Raw genomic sequence first — 26,880 nt, 5'->3', positions numbered from 1 at the left:
CCAAGTGTTGTGTCAGGACATACTCGAACCTTCCATGTGGTGCCTTGTGCCTGGCTGTGCCGCCTGCAGTCTAATGTTGACTACCACCTCATAAGGCTGCGGGACTGTCACCAACTCCGCTCGTCCAACCCCTCAGACCACGCGGTGAGACTGACTGAACCATACATGTGCACCTACAGACACACGCCAAGAAGGGGGGGCTGTTCAGCCCTCCGTACCTCGTAAAACACAATGCTCCCAGGAAGAAACGGATCACGCTGAGCAGAATCCAAATCGAAATGGCTGGACGGACAACCAGAAGCATGTCACATTGGTTTTTCCGCCACGTTTATGCAGTGGGCTCTTGGGATTGGTGATGCCGAGTGAAAAGAACCCACGTCTTGGTCTCCTTGCATCTGCGACGTTCTGGTCTCCGTCCATGCTTGTGCGGGCGGTGGCAGGGAGGGAACGAGAACAATAACTCGTACTCGGTAGAAGAGGAGACTAGGTGCAAAGTCCGCGGGTTTCGTTCAATCTATTGAGATCGTCGACTGGACGGACATGCCGTTTCTCAAGGTCGACGGTGTCTCGAGCTAAGCAAACGAGTACGAATATCCGCCATGACCGAAGAGTCCTGAGTACCTTTCTTCTTCGTCGATCTATCCCAGAACAATCCCACCACTACTTTGGAAAAATCCCTCCTCAAGATTTCCTGGCCGCCCCCGAAATGAGACTGATCACGCAGTGGTGTTGATGACAGCCTCCTTTCCTTTTCCCTTTCCCAAAATCTCCCATCATCGTCGAGTTCACATCACATCAGATCAGCTCAGATTATACCCGCCACCATGACGAAAAAAAGGACCAAAAGTATACCCGAGTGCTAACCAAAACCCCACATCTCTTAGCTCGCAGGTGAGTTATTTGCATCTCACTGCTCACTCGCCAGCTCGAAGAGCGCAATCGTCTCACAAAAGTTTGCCTTGTTGACGCTGTACGGCACGAGGTCGGTACCCTCGTAACTGATCATGAACTGGGACCCCTTGGTGCTCAGGGCCCAGAGGTAAATGTCGGTCGAGTTGCGGAAGTCGACCATGCGCTCCTGGCAGCTCTCGGTGCCCAGACAGGCCTGCGTGTTCCAGTTCTCGAAAAAGTTGTACAGCCCGCCGCCGTACATGAAGATGGAACTCGAGTTGACGAACCGCACGGCCCAGGTGCGCGCGCAGTTGGCCTGCACGCAGTCCGAAAAGTCCGGGTCGTGCCACGACGGCTGCGGCGTAAAGGGCACCAGCGCGTTGGGGTTGCCCTGGAAGTACGCCGTCTCGTGCTGGATGTGGCCCATGAAGACGTCCTTCGCGTTGACGAATTGGTAGTCGTACATGACCGAGTGTTCGGCCGCCGTGCCGTACAGCCACACGGGGCCTTGGGATTCAATGAGGAAACCACTGCAGAGAAACAATCCAGGTCAGTCAAACACTCTCTTTCTCACTTTTGCATTCGTGACTCCATCTGAAAACGGTCCTTCTCTCAACTCACCCTTTGTTGAAGATATAAATCTGCTGCCGATCCGCCATGTCCAACTCGTGGTCCGCTACCCATCCCCACGTGTTTTCAAAATACCCGTCTGCCTGGCTCGTGACGTGTAACAACAAAAATGCGCCGATGCACTTGGTCAAGACCGGATTCGTCCCCGCGATCGGTGTCGCCGGAGTCTTGAGGCAGATGTCCTGTTGTAAGTCTGTCCCTGCCGACCCGCCGATACGCCAGTGAGCGTCCCACATGCCCGCCAACGCCGGCCCAGCGGCCTTGATGTTCCACTCGATTATAATGGCGCCTGGACACGGGCCCTTGACCTCGAACATGAGGTCGGAGATTTCGACGGTGCCGACTTCTCCAGGATTGCCGATTTTCCACATCGGCTTCGGGTTGAACTCGTCGCCGAAGAACGTGCCCGTCGCCATGACGATGCTCAACAGTTCGCCAGTGATCTTGACGTCCGCCGGAACATTGACGGTCGAGGTGACGATGTAAGCTCCCCTGTCAAAGTAGACGATTTTGCCCGTGATATGGGCGAGGTTGAAGAGTGCCTGCATCGCGACCGTGTCATCTGATAAGAAGCAACTGTTAGGCAAAAGATAGAGAGGCATGTTTCAGCAATGACAAAGACCCACCTGTAGACCCATCACCCACGAGTCCGTTTGCTTTGGCGCTGAGGAACCCGCTATCCCATTGAAGGTTTTCGTATTGTGGTTTGACGCGGTACACGTATTGCCCATTGCTGTCGACCAGCGAGGACGGGCGAGGGATCGGGGCGAGGGCCCGCTGAATGGTCGTTTCTTGCGCAGTGTAGGCCGTCTGGCTGGCATTCTGGTAAGAGCAGGTCGTGCCGTTGAAGTACTGGCCATTCAGCGCCCGGCCCGCCGTTGTCCAGGCGTTTCCCTGCGCCCAGAGCTCGACAAACTGTTGGCCGGCGAGGATCGTCCTCGCTTGAGTGCCACCGGCGGCAGAGATGGCGACCCCGCTACCGGTGAAGTCGACTCGCTCGATGACCAATGTCCCCGCGGCCTGGGGCGAGCTGAAACCCGGGGCATAGGGGGTGAGGATGCCCTGAGTCGCGGATATCGTGCTGTCAAGCAAGACCAAAGAGCCTACGGCGAGGTTGGAGAAGCCGCCACTGGTCATGTCGATACCGACATCGGAATTTGTGATGGTGATCTGAGTGAACAACCACACCCAGTCGAAATTCATCTTGATCGCCGTCGAGCAGCCGTCGAATTGGATCTTGCGCGTCGTGAACTGCTGGTTTCCGAGGTACGCCCCGATGGCGCCGCCCGTGATGACCATGTCGGAAAAGAAACCTCCCGATCCGTTTTCCATGTAGATGCCCTGTTGCTGGTTGTTGACCACGTCCTTGGACACCATGTTGATGACAATGTTCTGCATGCTCGTGGCCTGGGCCACCTGCCAGTGGATGCCTGCCGTTTTCAAGGGTGCGCTTGTCATGTCGATGACGAAGTTGCGAATCTGCCGGTAAAAGTTGTTTTGGTTGGCATACCACTCGGCACCGCTGCCGGACGGGATGTAGATGTCTGCATCAAAGACGGCCAACCCCACGATATTGGTGAAATTGGAACTGACTCGGATGGTGGGTGGGTTGACGGCGTCGCCCACCATTTGCGTGAAGTAGTACATGATCAAAGGTTTCGAGACGTTATAGATTCCTGGTGGGAAATAGACCAGTCCCGGCGTCACTGTCGAAGACTGGCAAAACGACCCGTATGTAGCATTGCCTCCGCCACAGCGAGTCCCAGGAGCAGCAATGGCTCGGTTTATAGCGTCAGTGTCGTCGTGTAGACCGTCTCCTACAGACAATGTGAGCATACCGCAGTAGTCTCCGACCCATCAAGACTCACCGACAGCGCCATAGGCTTTGACATTTCGGAAAACCGGATAATTGGGGTCTTGAAACGTGACTTTACCAACATGAGGCTTGTTGGCGAGCCAGTAGGTCGACTGTTGCGCCCCCGCCGACTTGATGAGAACCGAAAGGTGTAGGAGGGCGAGGACGAGTGCAGGAAGAGGAGAATACATCTTTGCGCAACACAGGGCTTTCCAACGATACCCGGATGCTCTGCAATACTTCAGGACGAATATATGCTGAAGGTAAGATGTCCGGTACTGTTGGAAAGAAAAGACTAATGACACGAGTACACGAGTCGATTTGAGGCTGGCCCGTGACGCGAACTGAACCCCAAGACCGCGAGGAATGTACTTGGCTGGAATGTGGCCTTTTGAGACAACAAATTCCATCGGGTAGAACATAAGGAATTGCCAGCTTGCCCAAGACGCCCAGTTTCCTCATCGAATGCCTGATTTTTGCAATTCCCGCAGTTGTAGCTCTCCAGCCTGTCTCAAAAATGAGGGTAGTCACTCTTCTCCTGGTCGCCGTCAGCACAATGATCCAGAGCACCTCAGCGCTTGCACTGGACCGAAATAATGACAGGTCCGTTCGCATACCCGATCTCACCGATCACCTGTAACAAGACTGACCCGCGATACAGCCCAGTCGGCGTCCACTTGCCAGACCACAGCCTCACCCCGATCCGAATCAAAAGTGACAACGAAGACAGCGCCATCTGCAATCAATGCACCAACGATCCAGTGATATGTTGTCCTGTCGAATGCCAGAGCGACGGTATCTGTCCGAGAATCGCGGTTAAGAATGCAAATTGGTAAGAGTGTCCCTCTGACGGAATTTGCTTCCAGGTTTCTTGACACATTTTAACAGGCTTATCGACGGCAGGAAGATCACCAGTAACTCGAAGAAGCATTGAGTTCTGGAGTTTGAGGACCTCGAGGAAGCCCGCAAGGTGCTTTGAACAAGAAGCTGACAACCTGTAATGTCGAACGACGTTCCTGGGACAAGGACTCTGCTTTTGAAGAACTTCGTAAGAATGAGAGAATAAATCCATAGTCTGTGATGTCTTGCTTGGTCAAATCGAGATGCGTCAGAAAGAATACAAGGTTGCAAACAATTGTATATTACATATTGTATTGGGATATCGCCAGCACGAAGCAATCCCTAAACACCGTGCCTGCTCGTCAGATTCGTTCGGTCGATTTCTTTCCTCCACCCACCGTGCTAGTAGCCTGATTCCGATCAGCACATTGGATTGACTCGTGAGAAGCGCCGATGTCTATATTGTGGTACTTTCGGGTTCATTCTCCGTAGGCTTGCTTGATCTCCTTTTCGAACCGCTGCTGAATCTTCTTCCTCTGAACCTTCTGGGCTGGTGAAATGAGCCCCTATTCAGATGGTCAGTAGTCTGTGGGGAAAAAAGCAAGGGCTGGTAGACTTACGTTCTGGGGAGTCCATTCCTCGTCAGCCAGGACCACGCCGTCAATGATCTCAATGCCAGAGAGACCAGCCTCACGGCCAGCTTTCTGCACTTCCTTTAGGACAATCGCGTTGACCTTTTTATCGTGGACCATCTCTTCCAGATTCTCTCCCTGAATACCATTGGCTGCTGCGAGTTTCGCTAGCGTGGCCTCGACTGGCACGATGATGGCAATTGGTTTGGCCTTGTCTGCAGCAGCAAAAACGCAAATATTTCCGACAACAGGGGCGGTTCGGTAAGCTGATTCCAGTTTTTCGAGGGCAATATATTCGCCATTTAGTGTCTTGACCAGATTTTTCTTCCGGTCGATGATGCGCAGGTGGCCATTTGCGTTGAACTCGCCAATGTCGCCGGTCTTGAACCATCCATCCTCGGTGATCGCTTCCTGGGTCTCTTTGTCGTTGTCCCAATAACCCTCTGTGACCGAAGGGCCTCGAATCCAGATTTCACCCTGGGGAGGTTTGTTGGTCGAGAAATACCCAGCGTCAGGGAAGTCAACCAGCTTGATCTCAATACATCCGGTGATATCGCCCAAGGCGTAGGGATCCCACGCCAACGGATCTTGGATACAACCCATCGCAGAAGTCTCAGTCAAGCCATAGCCAGAGATCATTGGAGTGACCGCGTAACTGATGAACTTGATGGTTTCTTCCGAGATGGGCCCGCCTCCGTTGAAGGCAATGCGAAGCCGGCCACCCGTGGCATCCTTCAACTTCTTGAACACGACAGCGTCCAAAAGCCCGGCGCCAGGCAGGTGCATTGAAAGGAGGGTCTGTTTGAGTGACAGGGCACCCCAGAACATGTTCTTGACTATGAAGGAGCCTCCATTGACTTTGGCGAGAATGCCTTTTTTGACGCTTTCCCAGACGGCAGGGACACCGATCAAAATAGTAGGTCGGAACTCACGAATGTCTCCTTTGCAATTCCGGACCGAAGCGTCAGATAACGTCTTGGGATTGCCGTAACCCATGGTTCCACCCCAAAACAAGCAGACGTTTTCAAACATGTATTCGAAAATGTGCGATTGAGGCAGATAAGTCAGCAACGCATCGGCCGGTCCAATGTAGGGGGCCACGACTGTCTGAACTCCAGCCATTGCCGCAACCACAGCCTTGTGCTTGATGGTAACACCTTTTGGTGGTCCAGTGGAGCCGGACGTATACATGATGCAGGCCAGATCTTCCGGGCTGGGGGGTATTGGGTCCGAAGGGTTCTCAGCGCCGGACTTTCGGAGCTCTTCAAAGCTGAGGATTTTCAGTTCGGGGTGAGTGGATTTCAGTTTGTCCAGGTCTGCTTGTTTGACCTCTGGTTCTGTGTTGTAGATGACAGTCTTGAGGTTCTTGACATCTTTGATGACTCTGAGCAGAGTAGGGATGAGGTTGGGATCTAGGAAAATGGCAACAGATTCGGTCTGGACGAGAGAATGCTTCAGTCCCTCCTCACCAAGAGAATCGTAGGCAGTCACTATAGGGATTGACCGAGAGGCGGCAGCATGCGACATGGCCAGCCAATGAGCACTAGGGAGGTCAGACAGGCCATAGATTTGGGGGATGCAAAAGACCTACCTGGTTGCACCGTACAGGTGCATTTTGTTCTCTTTGGAGATACCAAGATGCGCCAAACCGGCGCCGCAGTCAAGGGCCAGCTTCTCGTACTCGATGAAAGTCATATACTCGTAGCCGCTGAGTTCGAAGTAGGTCCACTTCTTGTCCACCTCTTGCTCAACACCATCGACCATCTTCTTGACCTTCTTGTTTTCAACGTGTGTCTTGATGATTCTTCTCGATCCAATGGCTTTGGCATTTCCAAACTTGGCGGCCGCTCGTTTGAGATTGTCAAATACGGTTTTGACGTCATCTGAAGGTCGAACAATAAGTTTGTCTTTGGCCAGGGGATTGCGTCGGGGGATGGTTTCGCCTTCTTTCTTCTCGTAGCCAGAGGCTTCGACAGAGAACGGTGGTTTCTTGGTCATTTGAGGTTGGACATAGCCGTCGACCCTCGGCCGACTGTCATTTTCGAGCGACATCTCGGCTAAAGACATGGCCGCAATGCTAGAGGATAGAATGATGGGATATGGGATGAGTCGTCGAGCTTGAGAGACGGTATCGCCGAGTGGTAGACACGATATATGGAGGAGGCGGGAAAACGGTGAAGCTTTAGGTGATGATTTGCCGCTTCAACCAGAGCGAGATGACGATAACTAGAGGAGGCGAGTTGGTTCGAGGGAGAAAGGGATGATCAAAGGTGGAAGGGGGAAAGAGATGTAGCTGCCTGCGTTGCGCCCAGGACGATTGTGGCGCACCAAGGTTCTTGAGCGTTGAGGAATGGCACGAATGGTGTCTGTGTGAGTGTTTCCTGTGAGTGTCAGAGCAGCCCCCAACCTCGCGACTGCCCAGGTGCCAGGCTTCAACTAGGTACTCGTCGGTTGGCCGGTTGGCGCGCGGCCGCTGAACCAGCAACGAATAATCCGGGGTTGGGGGTTGGAATGAACTAGCTTGTTACGTCACTGGCCTGTCCAGGTGCCTGCGTGCCTGCAACACCACGAGTGCCCAGCTTCAGTGCCCCAAGCGTCACCAGTGACTGCCCAAGCACCAGCAAGGAGTCCATCAACCCCTCGAGCAAATGATGTTGGCTCATCGGATAAATTGGTCGGCCCGCCAAGACTATCTACGAATTCATGCCGAGAGCAGAGTGCCACCTTAACTCTGTACCTCGTACAACTACTCAGTTCTTGAGAACTTCCATAAGCCCTCGATGCTGAATCTTTTCCATCAAGAGCGTCTTACCAGGTGACCAACAGGCCCATGGTATGCCTGTATGATTACCCAGGCTGCCATAAGCACAACATGTATCGTCGTCGGATCACTGCGAAAATCTCCACCTAGCCAGTCCTCCCACCATCACTCTCAGGGCTACTGCTCTCCCTGTGTCAAATCGAATCAAGCATTAATTATTTCTCAACTATGTCTCCTTTTGGTACACTCCCACGATGATGCTCTCTCGTGCCATCATGCTTATGTGAGCGTATGATTGTCTGCAATTCGACGTTCATTTGGTTCCCGAAGCAACGAAGCTCTAGGACCGTTTTCAGCGTTTCTGAAAACGCCCTTTCATTGAACCCTCGTGTTGGTGAGCAAGCAGCAATGGCAAACCAGTCGCCCCTCGCCTTTTTAGGCGAACCGATTGAAGATGCTGGCGAAGGTATATGGCAATAAATGCCGCAATCCAGGGATCGCATTCTGACTGGGAGCTCTAGAAACTTTCCTGTTGTTCAGTCGAGATATGCCGAGCAACAATCTGGGCTTTGTTGACCCCAACGCCGAGTCTTTAGAGATTGAAATCGCAGGCCATGAGTACATTTTGCGGCAGTCCCCGGGTCTTCTCCATTCCAACAGACAGGAAGGGACAACAGGGGCCGTGATCTGGAAGATTACTCCACTTCTGGCGGCCTGGTTGGCATCTTTGCCTCCAATACTGAGCGGCGCTCTACATGACACCGCAGTTGTGGTCGAGCTAGGGTGTGGCATAACCGGCTTACTGGGCTTGGTAGTGTCAAAGTTTGTGCAGTGCTATGTCCTCACGGATCAGCCGTATGTGGTGAGATATCTGAGAGAGAACATAGCGACCAATGCGACGCCGCCAAGGGAAAAGAAGAGGAACAAGAAGAGGGGCAACGAGAAAGGGTTGGCTCAAGAAGAACACCTCAAGGTCTTACCCTTGGATTGGGAGGCGGACAGTGTCGAAAATCTCAAATCAGCCATCCCCCCAAGTGGTTGGGTTGACCTACTCGTCCTCTGCGACTGCGTCTATAATGAGTACCTCATTTCTCCGTTGGTGCAGACTTGTGTGGATGTGTGTCGTCTGGGAGGACCAACTGCAGCAAAGCCTACTCTCGTTCTGGTTGCCCAACAGCTTCGCTCTGATACAGTCTGCGAATTGTTTTTGGCCGCCTTGATGAAGGAATTCAACGTATGGCGCATCCCAGATCGGGAACTTCCATCTCAGCTCCAGGATGGCACGGGCTATGTGGTGCATCTGGCGACCCTGAAGCACGAGGGCAGGGCCGTAGAATAGACAAGTAGATCCCTCCATGCTGAACTCTTTCTCAAATCTCCAACAGATTCATTCTCCAATATGTGTTCCGAGTACCTCGTACAGACAGCTAGCTCTATATATCCAAAGCCCTAGACCTAGTGAACTAGCGCAGAAGTGATCAGGCTCGCGGGGCTTGGCGGTGGCTCCCATTCGAGTCTCGGATGTTTTTGGGGGCATATTGATTCCAGTCCTCCTCTTGCCATCGACTGCCACCTGCGCATGGGCAAAAATTTATCTGCCGGTAGGACCTGTCGCGATACCCTCACATCGTCCGCTTCTGCTGTAAAGCTTCTGGGATTTTTCAGGCTGTTTTGTTGTATCTAAGCATTGGCCCTATCAAGGGCAGCCTCCTCCAACGACCATGGACCTGAGAACCACGATCCAGTCGACTTTGTCAGCCGACGCAACCATCCGGTCCCAAGCTGAGACGGCCCTGAAGCAAGCTGAACAGCATCCTGGGTTCATTGGAGCCCTTCTCGACATCCTACAGTCGGAGCAAGACCCTCCAATCCGTCTCTCGGTCGCCGTCTACCTCAAGAATCGAATATCCCGGGGATGGGCTACTGAACACACTCCTCACCAGCCAATATCCGAACCCGAACGAAAACCCTTCAGAGAACGCTTACTGCCTGTGTTGTCCTCCTCTCCTCCGCAGATTCGAGCACAGCTTATCCCTATCCTGCAGACCATCCTACAGTACGATTTTCCGTCAAAATGGCCCGAGCTGATGGACATTACTCTACAACTGATGAACACACAAGATGCCAATCAGGTCTACGCGGGGCTGCAGTGTCTGTTGGCTGTTTGTCGCACATATCGTTTCCGCGCTGGGGAAGAAAGGCAAAACCTGGACAAGGTTGTCAACGTGGCCTTCCCCACGTTGTTGGGCATTGGGAACAAGTTGGTCAACGAGACCAGTTTGGAAGCTGGTGAGATGCTCAGGCTATGCGTCAAATGTTACAAACATGCTGTCTATTATGGGCTACCAATCCCGCTCCAAACACATCAAGCGACCGTGGACTGGTGCACTCTTTTCTTAACCATCATCTCAAAGAAGCCTCCAGAGAGTGCTATGCCCGAAGATGCTGAAGACCGGGAACGCAGTTATTGGTGGAAAGCACGTAAATGGTGCTACGCAAACCTCAATAGGCTCTTCGTGAGGTATGGAAACCCATCGGCGCTATCTCCTGCCCAAGAGAAGGAATATGGTGCATTCGCGAAAAACTTCATAACAAATTTCGCACCCGAAATCCTCAAGGGCTACCTGAGTGAGATCGAGAAATGGGTCGGGGGCAATCACTGGCTAAGCAAGCCTTCTTTGGCCTTCACCTTGATCTTTCTAGAAGAATGTGTGAAGCCCAAAGTGATGTGGGACAAGCTCAAGCCGCACATGGACAGTCTCATCAAACACTTGGTCTTCCCGGTTATGTGTCTTTCGGACGAAGACTTGGAGCTTTTCACCGACAATCCGGTCGACTACTTGCACAGGAAGCTCAACTATTACGAGGAAGTTTCGGCGCCAGACATGACCGCAACCAATTTCTTGATCGCCTTGACAAAATCGCGGAAACAACAGACTTATGTCATTCTCTCCTACGTCAACGAGGTTGTGTCCCGTTACGAGTCTGCCCCGGACGATCAAAAGAATCCCCGCGAAAAAGATGGTGCCCTGAGGATGATAGGTTCGCTCGCATCGGTCATATTGTCCAAGAAGAGTCCGATTGCGGATCAGGTCGAATACTTCTTCGTGCGACATGTGTTTCCCGAGTTCAGGTCTCCACATGGCTTCCTTCGCGCCCGAGCCTGTGAGACTATGGAGAAATTTGAGCAGCTGGATTTCAAGGACCCGAACAATCTCATGATCATCTATCAGAACATCATGGAGTCGATGGCTGATCCAGAACTGCCAGTCAGGGTGGAAGCTTCATTGGCTTTACAACCCCTCATCAGGCACGATGCCATCCGCATCACCATGCAATCGAACATTCCGCAAATTATGCATCAACTGCTGCAGTTGATGAATGAGGTTGATGTTGATTCGCTGTCAAACGTCATGGAGGACTTTGTGGAAGTTTTCGCAGAACAGCTTACCCCCTTCGCCGTGGCGTTGAGCACCAATCTCCGGGACACATATCTTCGAATCATTCGGGAGATTCTGGAACGGAATGAGGCCAGGGCGGCCGAAACCGGCGATGAACACAACGACTATCTAGACGACAAGTCCATTGCGGCATTAGGGGTACTGCAAACAATCGGCACTCTGATTCTGACTCTCGAGGCGACTCCTGATGTACTCCTTCTTCTCGAATCCATACTGATGCCGATTATTACCATCACCCTGGAGAACAAGCTCTATGACCTCTACAACGAGGTCTTTGAAATCATTGATTCGTGTACTTATGCGTCGAGATCCATATCGCCAACCATGTGGCAAGCCTTTGAGCTCATGCACAAAACATTCAAAGACGGCGCTGAGCTATACCTAGAAGACATGTTGCCTGCTCTAGACAATTTCGTTACTTATGGCCAGCAAAGGTTCATCGAACACCCACCGTACCTGGCTGCTATAGCCGGCATGGTGCGAGACATTTTCGCCGACCCCAAGGTCGGAGGGGTGGACCGCATCTGTGGATGCAAGCTGGCCGAGGCCATGATGCTGAACCTTCGAGGGGGGCCTCTCGACAGCTACATACCGACCTTCCTGACCTTGCCTATGGAGGTGTTGGCCAGCGCAGAAGCCAAGACCGTGATCAGAAGTTACAAATTACATTTGGTGGAGATGGTGATCAACTGTCTCTATTACAACCCCATTCTGGCACTTCAGGTCCTCGAATCACACGGTTGGACCAACAAATTCTTTTCAATCTGGTTCGGCATGATTGACAACTTCCGCCGTGTCCACGACAAGAAGCTCTGTCTCGCGACCATTTGCTCTCTCCTCACCATTCGGGCCGACCAAGTACCTCAGTCGGTTCAAACTGGCTGGCCACGTCTCCTCACCGGGGCAACTTATCTCTTCCGAACTCTTCCCGCTGCGATCAAACAACGAGAGGAAGCTGTCAAAGCCTCTGACGGTGTGTCTGACACGATATCAGACTATGGGTCGGACGACGATGCCGAAGATTGGGCCGACGAACCCGGTCCCGAAGGGCAGGAATGGGGTAATGTTAGCGCCGCCTCCTTGCCGGACACCAAAGGCGACGTCAAAGACGAGTCGCAAGCCTATCTGGACTTCCTCAGCGAAGAGGCTAAGAAATTTGGCGCTCTGGCAGATGACGACGACGATAGCATCCTCGATGATAGCACTCTGCTGGAGAGTCCGCTGGACAAGTTCGATCCTTATTCGGCCTTCAAAGAGTCATTGGACAAGCTCCAGGCAGAACAACCCCAGCTATATCAAAATCTGACGTCGATCTTGGAGCAATCAGATCGTGATGTCTTGCAGAGCGTTGTCAACTATGCCGCTGCGACACACGCTGCCCAAGCGCAACAAGCGCAACAAGCCCAGGTGCAGGGATAACACCACTGGCATAGTCATGTCAAGAGGATGCAAGACTGGCTCATTTCACTCTGCGCATTGTGGATAGCGAGCGAGTGGCCGATGTGAAAGATGTGACTTAATGGGGTTCTAGCTTCATGGGCGCTACTGAGAAAGAGGTGATCATCAGTTCTACTTGAGCGTGAAGAGCAAGCGTCATTTTTGTATCATGGGGTCCGGTTAAGTGGCGGCGGCTACCGCGGTGCCTGCGCCGTGTTGCTGGTCTTTGCTTGAAGGAATGCTCCAGTACTCTTTCTGGGGACGGGGGAGGTCGATGATTTGAAGGTTTGCGAGCAGCACAAGATTGACTTTTCGAATGTCTGCCCTGAGGGTGGCTAAACAACAAGCTCTCTGAGGCTGTTCTGGGAGGGTGACTTTGCGACACCATCAACCCCCGGGCGCAGGAAAGATAAAGATACAACATTCCGAAGTGCCATCAATACCGACGTGGACCCGAGTCAATGCATGGCGTGAGGCGTCTCTCCTATCTACACAGACACTGGACAAACAGCTTCTGTCGGCTCCCAATGTTTTATTTCCCCGTGAAACCTCATTTCCGGATTCCAGATCTCAATTTTCCTTTTGGGGAGGGATCTATCATGCATGCGAAGAAGTTAGCGAGCGAGGGCGAGTGGACCTGGACAGAAATTAGAGAGACAGAGACAGGAAGGGAGGGATGGGGGAGAAGAGAAGAGGAGAGAAGAGGAAAAAAGGACCCAAGAGATAGATATCAAAGGTATTATCAATATCCTTTTAAACCGTCCGTCTAGTTATTGGTTTATTGTTGACCCTACCCATGGCATGAGCTTTGATTTAATATGTATTCACGTAGTCAATAGCATCCATCTCGATCCCGCTCGCTCCCTTTGTTTTTGACGGGAGCCATCCGTGTCGGTAAACGCACCCCTTGCTTGCCTTGTTTTGCCTCATTTTGTTTGTTTTGTTTTCTGCTTCTGCGTCTGGTGTGCTTCTCCTTCTTCCTCCTCCTTCTGCTTATATGTTCTCCCTGCACTGATCTGAGCCAGGTCACCCTGGAACGGGCCACGGACGAGTTCTTTGAAAAAATCCGAGGGTATATAATATACCTACGGTCGGTCATTGTGTGGACGGTGACGAGCGCGGGTAATCAGTGTCAGTGCCGTTGTCAGTGTCAGTGTCAATATCGGTGCGACCTTCTGTCAGCCTGTCATCGGCTCAGCCGCCAGTTAGTCAAGTCAGTCAGCTGCAGGCGCTTGCTTGGTTACTTGTATTGATTTGCGGATAGGGCGGCCCATACATCGATACAGACAGACGGTTCATACACGAGTGAGTGCGCAGAGCGGCAGAAGTCGAGTGAAATCAGTGGGTAACAGAGGGATTGAGTCTGCAACGCTGCCTGGGCTCTGGACAGGTGTCGACGAGGCGCCTCCGTTACTCCGATACCACCGCAACAACAGAGCAACAGCCCAACCCTCTTCGTCTCCCTTGATTCAGAACAAAAATCAATTAAAAAAGAAAAAGGCACTGGCACCAGGTTTCTTCGAGAGAAAAAAGTGATCAAACATTGTCCACTCGCGTTTGAACAATTTAGTTAACAAGCCATCCTTGACCATGACAAAGTTACCTGGTGAATGATGCCAATGTCCACAGCCAGCTTCGAATTCTCCCCTTTCCTCAAATAGCCATGTGCAAACAGATGATACTGTGGGCGTTCTCAAACCGTAAAGTGCCGGGATTGTGTCGCAGGCCTGTAGTGCTCCGGCCCTGTTGGATGCCATATTGGATAGTTTCTTTTTTTCTCCCCACAACTTTTGTCTGTCCATTTTTGCCCTTGTCCTGTTCCATACCTTTGTGTTCCACGCTCTTGCTCCTTCGCTATGCTGGCAATACCCCCCTAGACAACAGCAACATACACATGTGCACGCTCAAGCCCCAAGACCACACATTTCCCATCGATGCCATACAGTTTTGTTCGCACTCGTACCAGGGTAGTTTTTGTTTTCTCTAGACCTCCATGCTCCCTCCCCTTTGTTCGTGCAGCCTATTCCTGGGGTTTCCATGGCCATTTTGTGCCTCTGCGCATCTTTCTTCGATTCCAACCCCGCAGTCCCGAGCAAAAACACACAAGCCAAGTTCTCTAGAGTCGTTCCTCATATGCAAAGATTGTCCCATTGCCGGCGCTTTCGACCAAGTTCAAACCCTCCAGCAGCCCAGCCTCCAGCACCGCCCGCCAATATCCACGATACAAAGCTAGTAAACAGATGTGCATTGAATCTGCCAAGAATCAAGTACATGAAAGTGGGGCGAAAAAAACAAGTAGACAACGTTGCTCAACATGAAAGATGTCGTCGCAGTCGTGAATCGGTCAAATGAGTGAACTTTAGTGACGTTGTGTAGGCGACTTGAGAAAGGCAGAGAGTTCGGTGGATGGGAGGTGGGTTAGGCGGGGCTCTTCGCGCTCTGAGGACCACCATTGCGACGAGGGCCTTGGTTGTCATCGGGCGTCACCATGCTGAGGCTGTCAATACCAGCAGAGAGGAACGCGAACGGGTCTCCACCGGGGCCATTACCGTAAAAGCCATTCTGAGGAAGATTGCTCGGTGCATTCGTGTCTGCAGCACCGCTAAAGGCAGCTTGAGCCGCAGGGCCGAACGAGGAATGTGACATGTTGCTAGATGCGTAGCCGGGAGTCATGTTGCCCATCTGTGGGAAGGGAGCCGCTGGTGGGCCACCCATACCGGAAGGCATGCCAAATTGACTGGGTGGCTGAGCAAACGCCGCTCCAGAACCGAAAGCAGCTGCACCAGCACCGTACGGAGCGGGTCCTGGAGTGCTAGCCATCGAGCCTGGCCCCATGCCATACTCGGAAGGAGGTGCCATTGGAGAGGGATAGGCCGAATCGACCACGACTGCAGCTCCGGAGCGAGGGGCACCACAACGCAGACAGTTGACGTTCTTGGCAAAGTTGTGGTATGAGCAGCCTTCTGCACCGCATCGCCAATCACCAGCTCTGAAAGGAACAATACCAGCGCCGCCACGGCCGTGATGGCCCACTCCATGTCCATGGTGTCCCATGTGAGGATGATGGCCCATCATGTGAGGAGGTCCATAGCCGGGGTACGAATTGTAATATGGATCAACACCCGTAGCTCCTCCAGCAGGGAATGAACATCTGAAGCAGGCAGTACGGCGTTGGAAGTTGGAGAAGCCACACGAAGGACAGTTCCAGTCGCCTGGCCGTGGTCGGTTTTTGCTTGGAGGGAAGGGAGTCAAGATCTCGGCGGCACGATCGAGGACTCGGCTTGAAGAAGGCGAGACCTCGATGGCCTTTTCGTTGAGAGCGCGTCCGTTCATACAGAGACTTTCAGCGGCCTGTGAAGCAAAGTTAATTTTGTGTCAATCCAGGATCCAAGTATGAAGGGGAGGAGGGGGGGGGGAGAACTGATGAAGTGTCGGAAGAGTTTGAAGAGGGGGGAAGAAAAGGGTTGATATCAGTGTCGTAAATGTGAAACTGGGAAATGAAAGTGAGACATACCTCTTCGTGGGAAGAGAAGACGGCGAAACCTGACCCGGTCGGCTTGTGCTGATCTGGAGTGCGAAGGGTCCAGAATGCGATTGGCCTCCCTCCGAATTGAGTGAACCAGCTCTCGAGTTCAGACTGCGTTGTGTCGTGCGGCAGACCGTTCATGTGTAGAACCTTGCTGCGTTCTTTCAAGAAGGCATTCACGTCGGCCCTGGCGTCCATGGGGCGAGTCAAGACATCCGGATGTTCGTGGGCGGGCTGAGACTTCCGAATGAGGCCCCGGAGAACCCTGGCCAGAGTGACTGCCTCTTCCATGGCGCGGCGAGGGGAGGCAGGCGCCAACGCCTGCAGATGGAAGGGCAGGTTGTGCTTGATTGGCGCCGACGATTGCACAGGCTCCACCTCGAGAGCAGCACAGATGTTTGCGAGAGAACTGGGGCCAAAGGGCAGGGACTCTGGATGGTGCTGCTGCCATCGGGCATACTCTGAACGCAGGTCAAAGGTCCGGGAGTGTTGCAGGTAAGCCGGTAGGACGACTGCCTTATCGCGAGCTTCTCGAGGCAACTGGACCCGCAAATCCCAGGAATCCAGTGTGACAAAGGAGAACTCCAGGTTCTTGGATATAAGGTGCTCCTGAGCGAAATGGTCAAAGCGAGTGACTGCATCCCGGAAAGAGCCGGCATTGCGAACATGTTCCCAAGTCAAGGTGGTGAGGCTGGCTGTGATTGCAAGGATCAGTTCATGCAAATCTCCGTCCTCCCGACACAGATGTACTCACTGCAAAGGGGTGTGATGGGCGTGTTGACGGGCTTCACTAGGACGCTCTCCCGATAGATCTGGCACATCTGTCAACAGGTCCGGTCGTTGCTTTGATCGCCTTTCATCTCCTTTATCCTCCTCCGTAGCAGGCATCGCCAAGAAAACGTACCTCATCACACGTCTTACTGTCGAGCAAGATCCAACCCAGTTCAATTACTTCTGCAGAATCTTTTGTCACATAAACACCATGTTCATCGCAAGTGGTCGCAACATGAATGACCACGTAGCGGTCAAGCTTGGGGACGGATGGAGCAGTGGTCGCCATGACGGTTACGGAAAACGTGACCGTCGGGGTTTCGCTGGGAGGATGATAGGACAGGCGGGTAAATTATTGAGCAAGTCGAGAATTCTGGGCTATGCTTGAGACCGTGTCAGCCAGGATTCTAACAGACCGTGGGCAGGAAAAAGAAAGAAGTACCAGATAAGAGCTCACAAACGTCGAGTCAGGGAAAAAAAAGCAGACCACCGACCCAACTCCAGCAGCTCGGGGGAAGGTTTCAAGTGCAGGACAAGCGGCGAAGATGAATTTGATACAGGTCAACCTCTCTCGGATTCCCCCTGAAGACAACAGGATACGGAGGAAAAGAGAGGCAATTCGACAAAGATCACAAACGGACGGGAGTGATGCCGATGGCTGCGAAAGTGAGTTGGGGAGAAAGATGAGAATCCCAAGTGGAAACAACAGCAGAGATGGAGTTCAGTTCGGGTGCAAGCAGTCAAGTTTGTCGAGGCAAAATCGGGGGAGCTAAACTACAAACTCACGTTCAACTCGGCTTTTCCAGTCCAGTCACCCAGTGGCTTACTCTAGGTATCCCACTCCCACGCAAACCAACCCGCTAAACCTAAGTTAAGGACCAAACGGCTGCAGACCACCGACCGGATTCCTGGGTTTTGGTGGTGGCTGGTTTACAAGCGATTCTCTTGTTGATCTTTGTCCCTGCTGCAAAGAAAGTCAATGCCCACGATAACTGGGTGTTTGAGAAGAAGTCCCCGTCCACTACTGGGTATTCTCAGACGGTGGGCCACGGCGCAGGTCGTTGGGGCTGTCACTGTCACCCATATTTCTCGAATCTCAATTGCATGGAAGTGTGACCTTCGAAGCATCTGCCTACTGCTGGGGTTCCATCACTCCGGGGCCGACAGGCGAGGGTACCGTGGCCATGGGTTCACCATGTTGTCCTACGCATGTTTGATTGATGACCGCACAAACCAAGGGAAAACCAAGGTGAGTGCAACCAACATGCCCCATTCATGATCTGCTCTACCTACTAATACTGGCTCTCACACAGCAAGCGACGTCTTATTTTACCATGCCTCCTCGTGGATATCTGCAGTCAATGACAGCCCTGCTTCGCGTGCAGCTAACCGCGGCGAGACTCGCACAAGCAACAAGGACGAAGGACGTCAGAAAAATTTAAGAACGGCCCTCCCACCTGCGTGGTCAGTGTGGCTTGTTTCAGGACGCTGGGCCCTGGACTTCCGGAAAACGGCCTGCTCTGCTAATGCTAGTTGGTGGAGCTGCGAAGCACGGTTCAAGTAAGGCTCCGTCTGTCAGTTCCGTGAGCTAGAAGCTCCCTGTGCCTGTACGAGGAGGCTTGCTAGGGCCCAGGGACCAGGGGAGCAGGCAAAGGTTGTTAGTACCTAGGCTACTGATAGTGGGCACTTGCTAGGCGTTGTGCTAGGCTAGGTGGCTAGCTCCCACATCCACCAAATTCCGGAAACGTGGGATTCGCAGCGAGGGGCGCGAAGGGCTCTGTGCAAAAAAAAAAAAGCTTACTCGTACACTTTTTAATCCAGCAGAATTTCACACTTATTTTGTGCTCCGGGACCGCATCCCCTTCCATCATCATCATCAGCGCGGGGTCCACCCTCGACTCTGCACTTGCCTGCGGGCTGATGCGTTGGTCTCCAGGTCTTCCACGAGCCCCGAGCATTGGCGTGCTGCCAGTGGCGCACTGAGGGGCTCAAATGTACCACAGAGAGAGGCCTGTCGTGTTGACTGTCTCTGCTTTCTTCACTGATTGACGCAGGTTGACACAGATTGACCACCAGGGGTCCTCCATCACATCACGTCCGGGCCCTGCAACTTCAGCTCGCGGTTTTCCACCCCGTTTAGAGCCTCTTGGTACCGCTCCTCCTAGACTGAAATATCAAGTGATTTTCATTTCCAGAAGGGGAAAGCGCCTCTTCCCGAGTTCCGGTGCACGAGCAGATGCGGTTCTGACGAAGACCCCCGGCCCCCGGTGCCCCTAGAGCTAGGCCAGCAGGGGTTGGCAGCTGTCAAGCCAACTTTGCAGAATGAGAATATTGTCTGACACAAAAATACCCTGTGCGCCGGAGAAAACCACCTGAAGACGATAGAGTGGTCACTGTGCCAGAGTGCACCTCACGTCGGAGAAGAAGAGGAAGGGGAACACTACTGTCCCTCAAGAGCGAATCTTGCCGGAGGTACAGGTCAATATCGCCTATACCAGGGACCTCCGTCATTTCATCGGATTCAGATGGTCTCTTCTGCGCGTTTCTGTAAACAGGCTCGATGGGCTTGATGGAATGGGCAGGGCTGCCTGAAACGGGCTGGCTGCAGGTTGCAGGTGCGCCCGTTTCCACCTGTGCCCGTGCTCCGGGTTGCCCACGCTTTCCCAGTCCCCTTTGGGTGAACCCCCTTCTAATCAGCCAGCACGTTGCTCCAGGTACGCAGTAGGCAATGTGGCAGTCAAACGGAGTACTCGTACTCAGTACACCCCGCCTCCTTTCTTTAACTACGAGTACGAGCACTGCCGATGTCCCACCAAGCCTCTTTAGGCTTCGTCACAAGCGACTTGCTTGTCCCAAGCCCCAGCCCGTCTGAGCCAATGATGCCATTATGAGCCGTTTCTACCTCATTGTCACTACCTGGAAAATCACCCAATGGAAATGTCCAGATCAGATCTGAGGGTTACGAAAAAGCAACAGCAAAGATGCCCAATATCACCTGTCGTGGAAGATATTCACTGTGCAATGTCAATTCCTTCTTGAGGTATGGATCGGCATGTCCTACGGCTGATCCTGATGCCCAATCCGAGCACCCATCCCCGGTTGTGCCGCTGCCAAACACACCATAAACAAACCGCTACGCTATATCAAAAAGTGAAAGGCTAGAAACTCACTCTCTTGCTCAACCCTCTCTCTCCGAATCAACCACGATCTTCCGCTGATCGTCGGCTGCTCTAGAACATTGAACTAGAGAACGTTCAAATCGAATGCAGCTTCATAGCCATTGTAGGCCACGCCTCTCAGATTCCAAGCTGATCGTTCACAGGTTTGCGTGTTACCCCCGGCGTCGGTGGCTTTTGCGAAGATCCTTTTGCCTTTACCTTTCTCCATCTTGATCTCGGCTCTCCACAGAGACCAGGTCCAACGGCTGGCATCCTTGCCACCATCCTCGAGATGCGCGTCGGTCCAAGTTCTGCCTTCATCACCAGACACCTGAACCCTGACCACCGGACCTTGAGCGCCTTGTGGAACAGCATACCCAAACACCTCGATCTTCCCAGAAGAAGGAAGAACAATCGTGGAGCCCGAGGTTGGGTAGGCAACACAAGAGTTAATCGGCATGTCCAGCATGGAGGGACACTGGTCCCAGTATTTCTCAGCGGTTTCAACACAAACCGCCTCGGGCGGCAAAATCTTGTAGTCATGCTGCTGATAGAAACATGGTGATTCCCTGTCGGAGACGGTGATGCGGTCTAGCCATTTCACAGAACGAGCCCCCAGCACTCCCGGGACGATGGAGCGGACGGGGAAGCCGTGTCTGGCAGGCAAAGGCAAGCCATTCATCTTGTGCCCAAGAAGTGACAAGTCAGCAGACGCGCCGTCGAAAAAGGGGGCAAGGTTACGGTGCGCTCTCTATTCGTACCTTGACCGCCAGGATCACATCCATGGCTGGGTCCATAGCCCGGTCGAAGGGGATGCTACCCCCATACCACTCGTCGGCCTGAGTCTTGCCCCCGTAATTGGCAAAGTGGACATGTTTTGGTGGTACATTGTCACCCATGGCGCAGTGGTCCTGAACTCCGGCGGCGAGCAGAATGTCACGAACCCGAGGCCCCTCCCACACGCAGGTCATCAGAGCAGCATCCTCCCAGTCGACCCCCAAGACCTCCCTGATGCGAGTGCGCATGGTGTGTCTGCGGTTACCGGCGCACTGCAACGTGCAGGTCACCCTGGCTTGCGGGAAGTCGTTCATGAGCTGGTCGACGGTGAGACTGAGGGTCCTGCAGACGAAGCCCTCCCCGTCAACTGTGACTCGATGGTCCGTCCCGACCTTGTGTTGAATCGGACCGTGGTTCCGGTCATAGTTGTCGGATTTGGTGATGAAGCTGTTGTCAAAATTGAGAGACTATTCTTGTTCGGGGAAAAGAGAATGTTTCCCATACCTTGAAACAAGATCGATCATATACGGCTCCCGATTGATGGGTTTTTCGACCGTGCCATCGTCGTACGGACAAACTTTGGCCTGTTTCGGCGTGTCAGCAATGGTGGTCTTCCCCTGGACAACGCAGCACAATGCACGGGCAGCCTTACAACTGGCATGGCGAGCAGGTTCGACGTCTGTGAGACTCTTTGGAAAGATGAGCTCTACTGGAGAGATGTCGTCCTTGAGAGGGATGAAGCGGTGGTTTGCACCCGAGGGAGCGGTGGGAGGCAGAGAAGATCAAAGGGGGGGTAAGGGCATTCCCACCGCCATCTCGCAGTTGCTGGCACCGACGCTGTTCCCCGAAACCCCGATTGTTCTCCTGATAGGAGACTGGGTCAATGGAAAGTTCGTGCGGGGCAGAACGTGCCGATGCATGATTGGAGTGTTCTACTTGGTAGATCTGCAGGAGTTGTTGGTCCTGTAGTCTGGTGATAGAAATTCTCCTTGAAACACCCAGGTTTGTATAGACCTAGCCAGCTGCTGCCGACTAGCAAGGCTGAGCATGTCAGGATACCTACCCACAACACGGTCTGCTACTGGAGATGGAGAGCCACTGGAGCCCTCAAGTTAATAGGGAAGTTGGTTCAGCCAATCAGAGAGGCCATTGAGACGGAGCCATCGAGCACGCAATTTTACGGTCGATCATAACCATCTGACTAGCACGTGTAGTTGTATGCTCGGTACAAGCGGTACTTTCTGGATGGCAACGCAGATTGACCTGCCCAGACACCTGCTCTGAAGAAATGATATGGCTCAGCATCTGTGTAGTGGAAGCTATCTTCTGAACCTAATACTTGGGCAGGATATGTATGCAGTACTTGTAGTTGGCAAGTATGGACTGAATAGAGCAATTTCTGGGGCCTGTGATCCGCTGTATTCCAGTAAACATCGCTCGTCTCGGTTCACCTGCCGTTCATAGTTTCTCCAATCGTGCAATGGGCTTCGGATATTGATTCGACCTTTCTCCGCCATCCGCTGCGATAGCCTTGCCTGTGACCAGTTGGATCAGCAACTATATCTTTCAGCATGACCCTGTGGAGGTACGTTCCCTCTTTGCTTCCGCCGACGATCGTCGCCTGACCCGTCTACAGCTCCTACAAGGCTCTTTCCCCAAAGACCCGCGCGGTCATAGGTGTCGCGCTGATGCTCAATGCTTCCGCGATGCTGCTGTTTTCGGATCAAATCGAAGCGTCCCTCGGACTGACGCCGCCTCCTGACGATCGCCAAAAGGTTCTCAAGGTGTACAGCGTGGAGCGGGAGACCAAGGGATGAAATTGAAGCAAGAATGTCGACGCAGGTCAGACGGTCGCCCGTGCCGTCCACCACGCCTCTTTCTACGAAGGGACGATGCCTGGAGCCGATTTCCGCAGCGAAGTTATGTTGTCGGTGGTATACATTATCAATACATGTGGGTCTGCGGAGAGGCTGCGTGCCACGTCGGAGGGCTACCGGTCGTCTTTTATGTGGAAGAAATGCCGACTCCTTGTCAGTCCCCAACGCATTTCCGACGACCGAAGCACAGAAGAAATTGGCGCTACTAGGTGTTCAAACAGTGAGGAGATGGGGTTTCATGCCATGCCGGAGGACAACGAGCAAAATCGAGTCGATGGAGTCCAGAAAGGATGAACCCAGAGCTCGACATGCTGCTCGATACCCTACCCAACTGAGGTCTGGGACTGCTTATTGGAAAGGATGATGGAGATGATGATCTCGGCTGGGCTGAGGGAGAGTCCCGCACCCTCCTGTGATTGTGAACCACGGCGGGTTGATAATGTTCTCAAATTCGAACTGGATGGGTGCTGTAGGAAGAACCTTGGGAACCCGCGCTCGCCTTTCCCGAGGAATTTATTTCCAAGCCTCGCTTTTGAGACATTTCTTGTCACAAACCTCTGGACTCTTGATTAGTACGCTCAGTGTCCAATTGATTGGTAAATCCACTCAGGGATACAATGCCGACGCAGATAGATAAAGCACTGCTGTCCACAAGTACTCATGCAGTTTGGTAGAATGATATCTATGATCTCTCGGTGATTCATTGACCCGAAATCGCCGAATAGGAAACTAGGTCTCACCTTCATTTCCAAACGAAACCTCTTTGTCTTATGATCAGATCAATGGAGTTTACATTTTTCTAGCCGAGTTTGGTGCATAGTAAATAATACTCAGCATAATCTGCTAGGTAATAGGCCCTCTATTTTAGAGATTCGTTTTTTGAAAAAGTGCTTGAGGTTTGGGAGTTTGCGGTTTTGCACTTGGCCGTTGGAGGGAAACAAGCTATTCCGATCCAATTGGATCCTCCTTTCTTGCCAGATGGCTACGGGCAGACTGTCGCCAGCGACCTTATACAGGCTCAATCACAGATTAGGACCTCGCTGCGGCCATGGCCCATTGGCCCCTATCAGGACCTTTGCGAGTTCGTCGTCCCTCTGCCTCCGCACGACCGAGCTCGACGGACCTAGATTGAGCGGGTTGAAGGTCAACCCAGCCCGGCTCTGGGACACGATCCACACGACAGCGCAATGGACTTCGGCCGCGAAACCGAAGACGGGCGATATCAGGACTGAGGGACTCTCGCGTCTGGCACTCGCCGACGACGACAAATCCGCGCGGGACTGGTTCATCTCCACCACTCAGTCTCTGGGATGCAGGACCCATGTGGATCAGATGGGAAACATCTTCGCCATCAGACCGGGCCTATCGTCGTCGACCTCTCGGCCCGGCAACAGAGTCGAAGCACCTGCCACGTTTGCCGGCAGCCACTTGGACAGTCAACCGAGTGGCGGACGGTTCGACGGCGTCTTGGGTGTCGCTGCGGGGATCGAGATGTTGAGGGTCCTGAATGAGAACTGGATCGAGACCGAGGGCGACGTGGGCGTGGTGAACTGGACAAATGAAGAAGGCGCTAGGTTTCCGGTTAGTATGATGGGGAGCTCGGTCTGGGCTGGACGCGTAGGGCTAGAAAAGGCATGGGGTGTTCGCAGCGTCAGTCCGGGAGTACCCCAGGCCACGGTCAAGGACGAACTGCAAAGAATTGGATATCTAGGAGACGTCCCTTGCTACCGTGATGGGAAGCCCGGCACACCCTTGGGCGCGCATTTTGAATTGCACATCGAGCAAGGCCCGAAACTCGAAAGGGCGAGACAAAAGGTCGGGATTGTCGAAGGCGTCCAAGCATACAAGTGGTTCACCGTCACGATAACGGGCAGAGAGTCACACTCCGGCACCACGGATTTCGACAATCGCGCCGACGCCCTCTATTTTGCCGCAACCTTTCTGCACAAGATTCGCAAGATCGCCGAGAGTCTGAAAGGGCTAGCAACCGTGGGGATCATGCACGTCTCTCCCGGCAGCATCAACACCGTTCCCGGACAGGTCGAGATGAGTTTAGATCTGAGAAATCCTCTGGACAGGGGCTTGAAGAGGATGGTCAAGAAGGTCGAGGAGTTTATCCAGCTGGTGAACGAAGGTGATCACACGGACTCGCAGGACGCGAAAGAAGGGGCCGGCAAGAACCACAGTGCTTCCAAAGCGGCGCCCTCGGAGAGGGTTTCAAGGTTGAAGGACAACCCACTCACGAAGATCCGAGTCGAGATGAAGGAAGACTTTTCGAGCGACGCCATCTCGTTCAACCCAGAGGCACTGCAGTGTATCGAGGAGAGCGCCCTGGCTGTCTTGGGTGGCGACGCGACCAAGCTCCAGCGAATGCTGAGCGGCGCGGGCCACGATTCCGTCTGCACCAATGTGCACTGTCCGACGGGCATGATCTTTGTGCCTTGTAAGGATGGCGTTTCGCACAATCCGAGCGAGTGGTGCGATGAGGAGGACTGCGCTATAGGGGCGAATGTGCTTCTTCATTCGGTGTTGAGGATGGATAGGCTGAGGAAGGAGAGAGGAGATTTTGACTGAGATAAAGAATGACAAAAATTTGGAAAAGGTCAAAATATCGTGAGAACACTTCAAGAAGCAATAAGGAACAATCCTACGGCAGAAACGCGTCGGCCGACCAACGGAGGGTGATTGCGGTCTCAATGCATGACAATTCGCCATGTGCTCTATGTAGTCTCACGCGAGTTTTGGCACAGACATCACATCTGGGCGTCGCTCCGAAACATGCTCAACTGGCGCTATCGCCGCTTGTCCAGGGCCTTCAACAATGTGCTTTTTGGAAAAGAGGTCTTCATCTTTCAGATATGTTCATGTGCACGCAGGCCAGCTCCCGGCAAAGCAGATATTCCAACCCTCTAAGAGGCCGCAGGGGGGGCTCCACGGCCACGTCCAAAGCCACCACGGAAGGTAGGCGCAAACTCGCCAGGAGCACCACCCTCTTTACCCTCACCACGGTCCTCACGACGACGATATCCACCCTCACGATCACCACGGGGTCCACCACGGCCGCCGCCACGGCGCTCACGGTCATCACCACCCATCATACCACGTGGAGGAGCATGGCTGCGCTGCTGCTTGATGTGTGTCGCGGGGACGATCTCAGCGGGCAGGTGAAGCCATTCGCGCAAGTAGTCCAGACCCTCGGGAGTCAAAGTGTAGTAATAGTATTGCCAGGAGAACTGCGTCTTGAGGTATCCACGGGAGGTGAGGGACTGGCAAGCCTTGATGACCTGTAACACATCATGTCTTGTTAGTCCTGCTTTTTTCTCTCTCGTCTATTGCAACTCGGTTGCGCAAACGTACAAAGAGGTTCTTGGTGTCAATGTCGCCATGCTTGGGGAGGTTGTAGTCCTTCTTGGCCACGAGCACACCTTCGCGGAAGAGGTACTCGTGGATCTTCTTGCGATCGGCCTTGGGAATAAGCCTACAAAGCAGAGGTTTTTCGTCAGCATTGGATTGTCTCAGAGAGCAAGCAGGGCGACAAGGTGTCCCACATTTTTGCGAATGGCCCTAGGTTTTCCTTTCTGAGAATGAAAAGGCTGAAAGGGAAGAGGAAAGGTTGCTGCGAGTTCCTGGCGCTCTTCGGGGAATCGCACACAACAGGAGGTGAATTTGGAAAAAGAGTGGTGGAGGTGGTGGAAGTGTGAAGGTTCAAAGCCAAAGAGGACATTCCATGCAGCCCCAAGCCGAATGTGTGAGTGTCGACGCCAAGATTCAACTCTTGGCAATTATTCGGTGGATTATTATGACAGTCTGGTGAGATTTCTACATTCACTGTAGTCCGCCAATAGGAAGCCTTGAACGGACTCTGGACTACCTCACCAATCCCAGCAGTCCACCGTACGAACAGCCGACCCCTTGGCAAGAAAATTCTTGGCAGGCGAACTGGCGCACTCTCTGGATTTTGCGATTTTTGGATTCGTGGGACTGAACGACCCTCTACTTCGAGACGACAATACACACCACATCTCAACAAGATCTCGACGACGTACTCTTAATTGCTCTCTGAGGGACTGCTGATTTGATCAGGTCAGTATTTGAAATTTGCTGTGTACACCTGGCAGGAGGAAATGCATTGAAGAACCCACGAAGACGAACAATCTCCCTCCAAAGCTTTCGACCACCCATCCATCCCGCACTTGACACCTGCTGTTGTGGACATAAAAACAACCTCAATACTGACAAGTTCGTGTTTCATTTGCAGGCCTCC

At 53.1% G+C, this 26,880-nt stretch overlaps 9 protein-coding genes across 9 annotated transcripts; 4 read left to right on the top strand and 5 right to left on the bottom strand.

The window, feature by feature from the left end:
• Window positions 1–907: 907 nt before the first annotated feature.
• Window positions 908–3,567, bottom strand: AYO20_08671 (hypothetical protein; the record flags this gene model as incomplete). The annotated part of the gene is made up of 4 exons (XM_022646947.1): window positions 908–1,421; window positions 1,513–2,083; window positions 2,148–3,338; window positions 3,390–3,567. 4 exons carry the CDS (start codon window positions 3,565–3,567, stop codon window positions 908–910), a joined length of 2,454 nt encoding a protein of 817 aa, XP_022497063.1.
• Window positions 3,568–3,893: 326 nt separating this feature from the next.
• Window positions 3,894–4,310, top strand: AYO20_08670 (hypothetical protein; the record flags this gene model as incomplete). The annotated part of the gene is made up of 3 exons (XM_022646946.1): window positions 3,894–3,979; window positions 4,038–4,208; window positions 4,265–4,310. The coding sequence occupies 3 exons, from the start codon at window positions 3,894–3,896 to the stop codon at window positions 4,308–4,310; spliced, it is 303 nt and encodes a 100-aa protein (XP_022497062.1).
• Window positions 4,311–4,695: 385 nt separating this feature from the next.
• AYO20_08669 (hypothetical protein) lies at window positions 4,696–6,900 on the bottom strand (the record flags this gene model as incomplete). The annotated part of the gene is made up of 3 exons (XM_022646945.1): window positions 4,696–4,782; window positions 4,837–6,391; window positions 6,440–6,900. 3 exons carry the CDS (start codon window positions 6,898–6,900, stop codon window positions 4,696–4,698), a joined length of 2,103 nt encoding a protein of 700 aa, XP_022497061.1.
• Window positions 6,901–8,017: 1,117 nt separating this feature from the next.
• AYO20_08668 (hypothetical protein) lies at window positions 8,018–8,948 on the top strand (the record flags this gene model as incomplete). The annotated part of the gene is made up of 2 exons (XM_022646944.1): window positions 8,018–8,075; window positions 8,131–8,948. 2 exons carry the CDS (start codon window positions 8,018–8,020, stop codon window positions 8,946–8,948), a joined length of 876 nt encoding a protein of 291 aa, XP_022497060.1.
• A 382-nt stretch (window positions 8,949–9,330) lies between these two features.
• AYO20_08667 (hypothetical protein) lies at window positions 9,331–12,489 on the top strand (the record flags this gene model as incomplete). The annotated part of the gene is made up of 1 exon (XM_022646943.1): window positions 9,331–12,489. One exon carries the CDS (start codon window positions 9,331–9,333, stop codon window positions 12,487–12,489), a length of 3,159 nt encoding a protein of 1,052 aa, XP_022497059.1.
• Window positions 12,490–14,925: 2,436 nt separating this feature from the next.
• On the bottom strand, window positions 14,926–17,093 carry AYO20_08666 (hypothetical protein; the record flags this gene model as incomplete). The annotated part of the gene is made up of 4 exons (XM_022646942.1): window positions 14,926–15,858; window positions 16,022–16,728; window positions 16,788–16,845; window positions 16,938–17,093. 4 exons carry the CDS (start codon window positions 17,091–17,093, stop codon window positions 14,926–14,928), a joined length of 1,854 nt encoding a protein of 617 aa, XP_022497058.1.
• Window positions 17,094–20,047: 2,954 nt separating this feature from the next.
• Window positions 20,048–21,400, bottom strand: AYO20_08665 (hypothetical protein; the record flags this gene model as incomplete). The annotated part of the gene is made up of 4 exons (XM_022646941.1): window positions 20,048–20,644; window positions 20,724–21,186; window positions 21,244–21,323; window positions 21,392–21,400. 4 exons carry the CDS (start codon window positions 21,398–21,400, stop codon window positions 20,048–20,050), a joined length of 1,149 nt encoding a protein of 382 aa, XP_022497057.1.
• A 2,194-nt stretch (window positions 21,401–23,594) lies between these two features.
• On the top strand, window positions 23,595–25,190 carry AYO20_08664 (hypothetical protein; the record flags this gene model as incomplete). Its single annotated transcript, XM_022646940.1, has 1 exon — window positions 23,595–25,190. One exon carries the CDS (start codon window positions 23,595–23,597, stop codon window positions 25,188–25,190), a length of 1,596 nt encoding a protein of 531 aa, XP_022497056.1.
• A 335-nt stretch (window positions 25,191–25,525) lies between these two features.
• AYO20_08663 (hypothetical protein) lies at window positions 25,526–26,166 on the bottom strand (the record flags this gene model as incomplete). The annotated part of the gene is made up of 3 exons (XM_022646939.1): window positions 25,526–25,900; window positions 25,974–26,094; window positions 26,153–26,166. The coding sequence occupies 3 exons, from the start codon at window positions 26,164–26,166 to the stop codon at window positions 25,526–25,528; spliced, it is 510 nt and encodes a 169-aa protein (XP_022497055.1).
• Window positions 26,167–26,880: the final 714 nt, after the last annotated feature.

Source organism: Fonsecaea nubica (genome assembly GCF_001646965.1).
Source record: "Fonsecaea nubica strain CBS 269.64 chromosome Unknown Scaff71, whole genome shotgun sequence".
Classification (NCBI taxonomy): Eukaryota; Fungi; Ascomycota; class Eurotiomycetes; order Chaetothyriales; family Herpotrichiellaceae; genus Fonsecaea; species Fonsecaea nubica.
The sequence above is the reverse complement of the archived record's forward strand: the minus strand, read 5'-3'. Positions and strand labels throughout refer to the sequence as shown.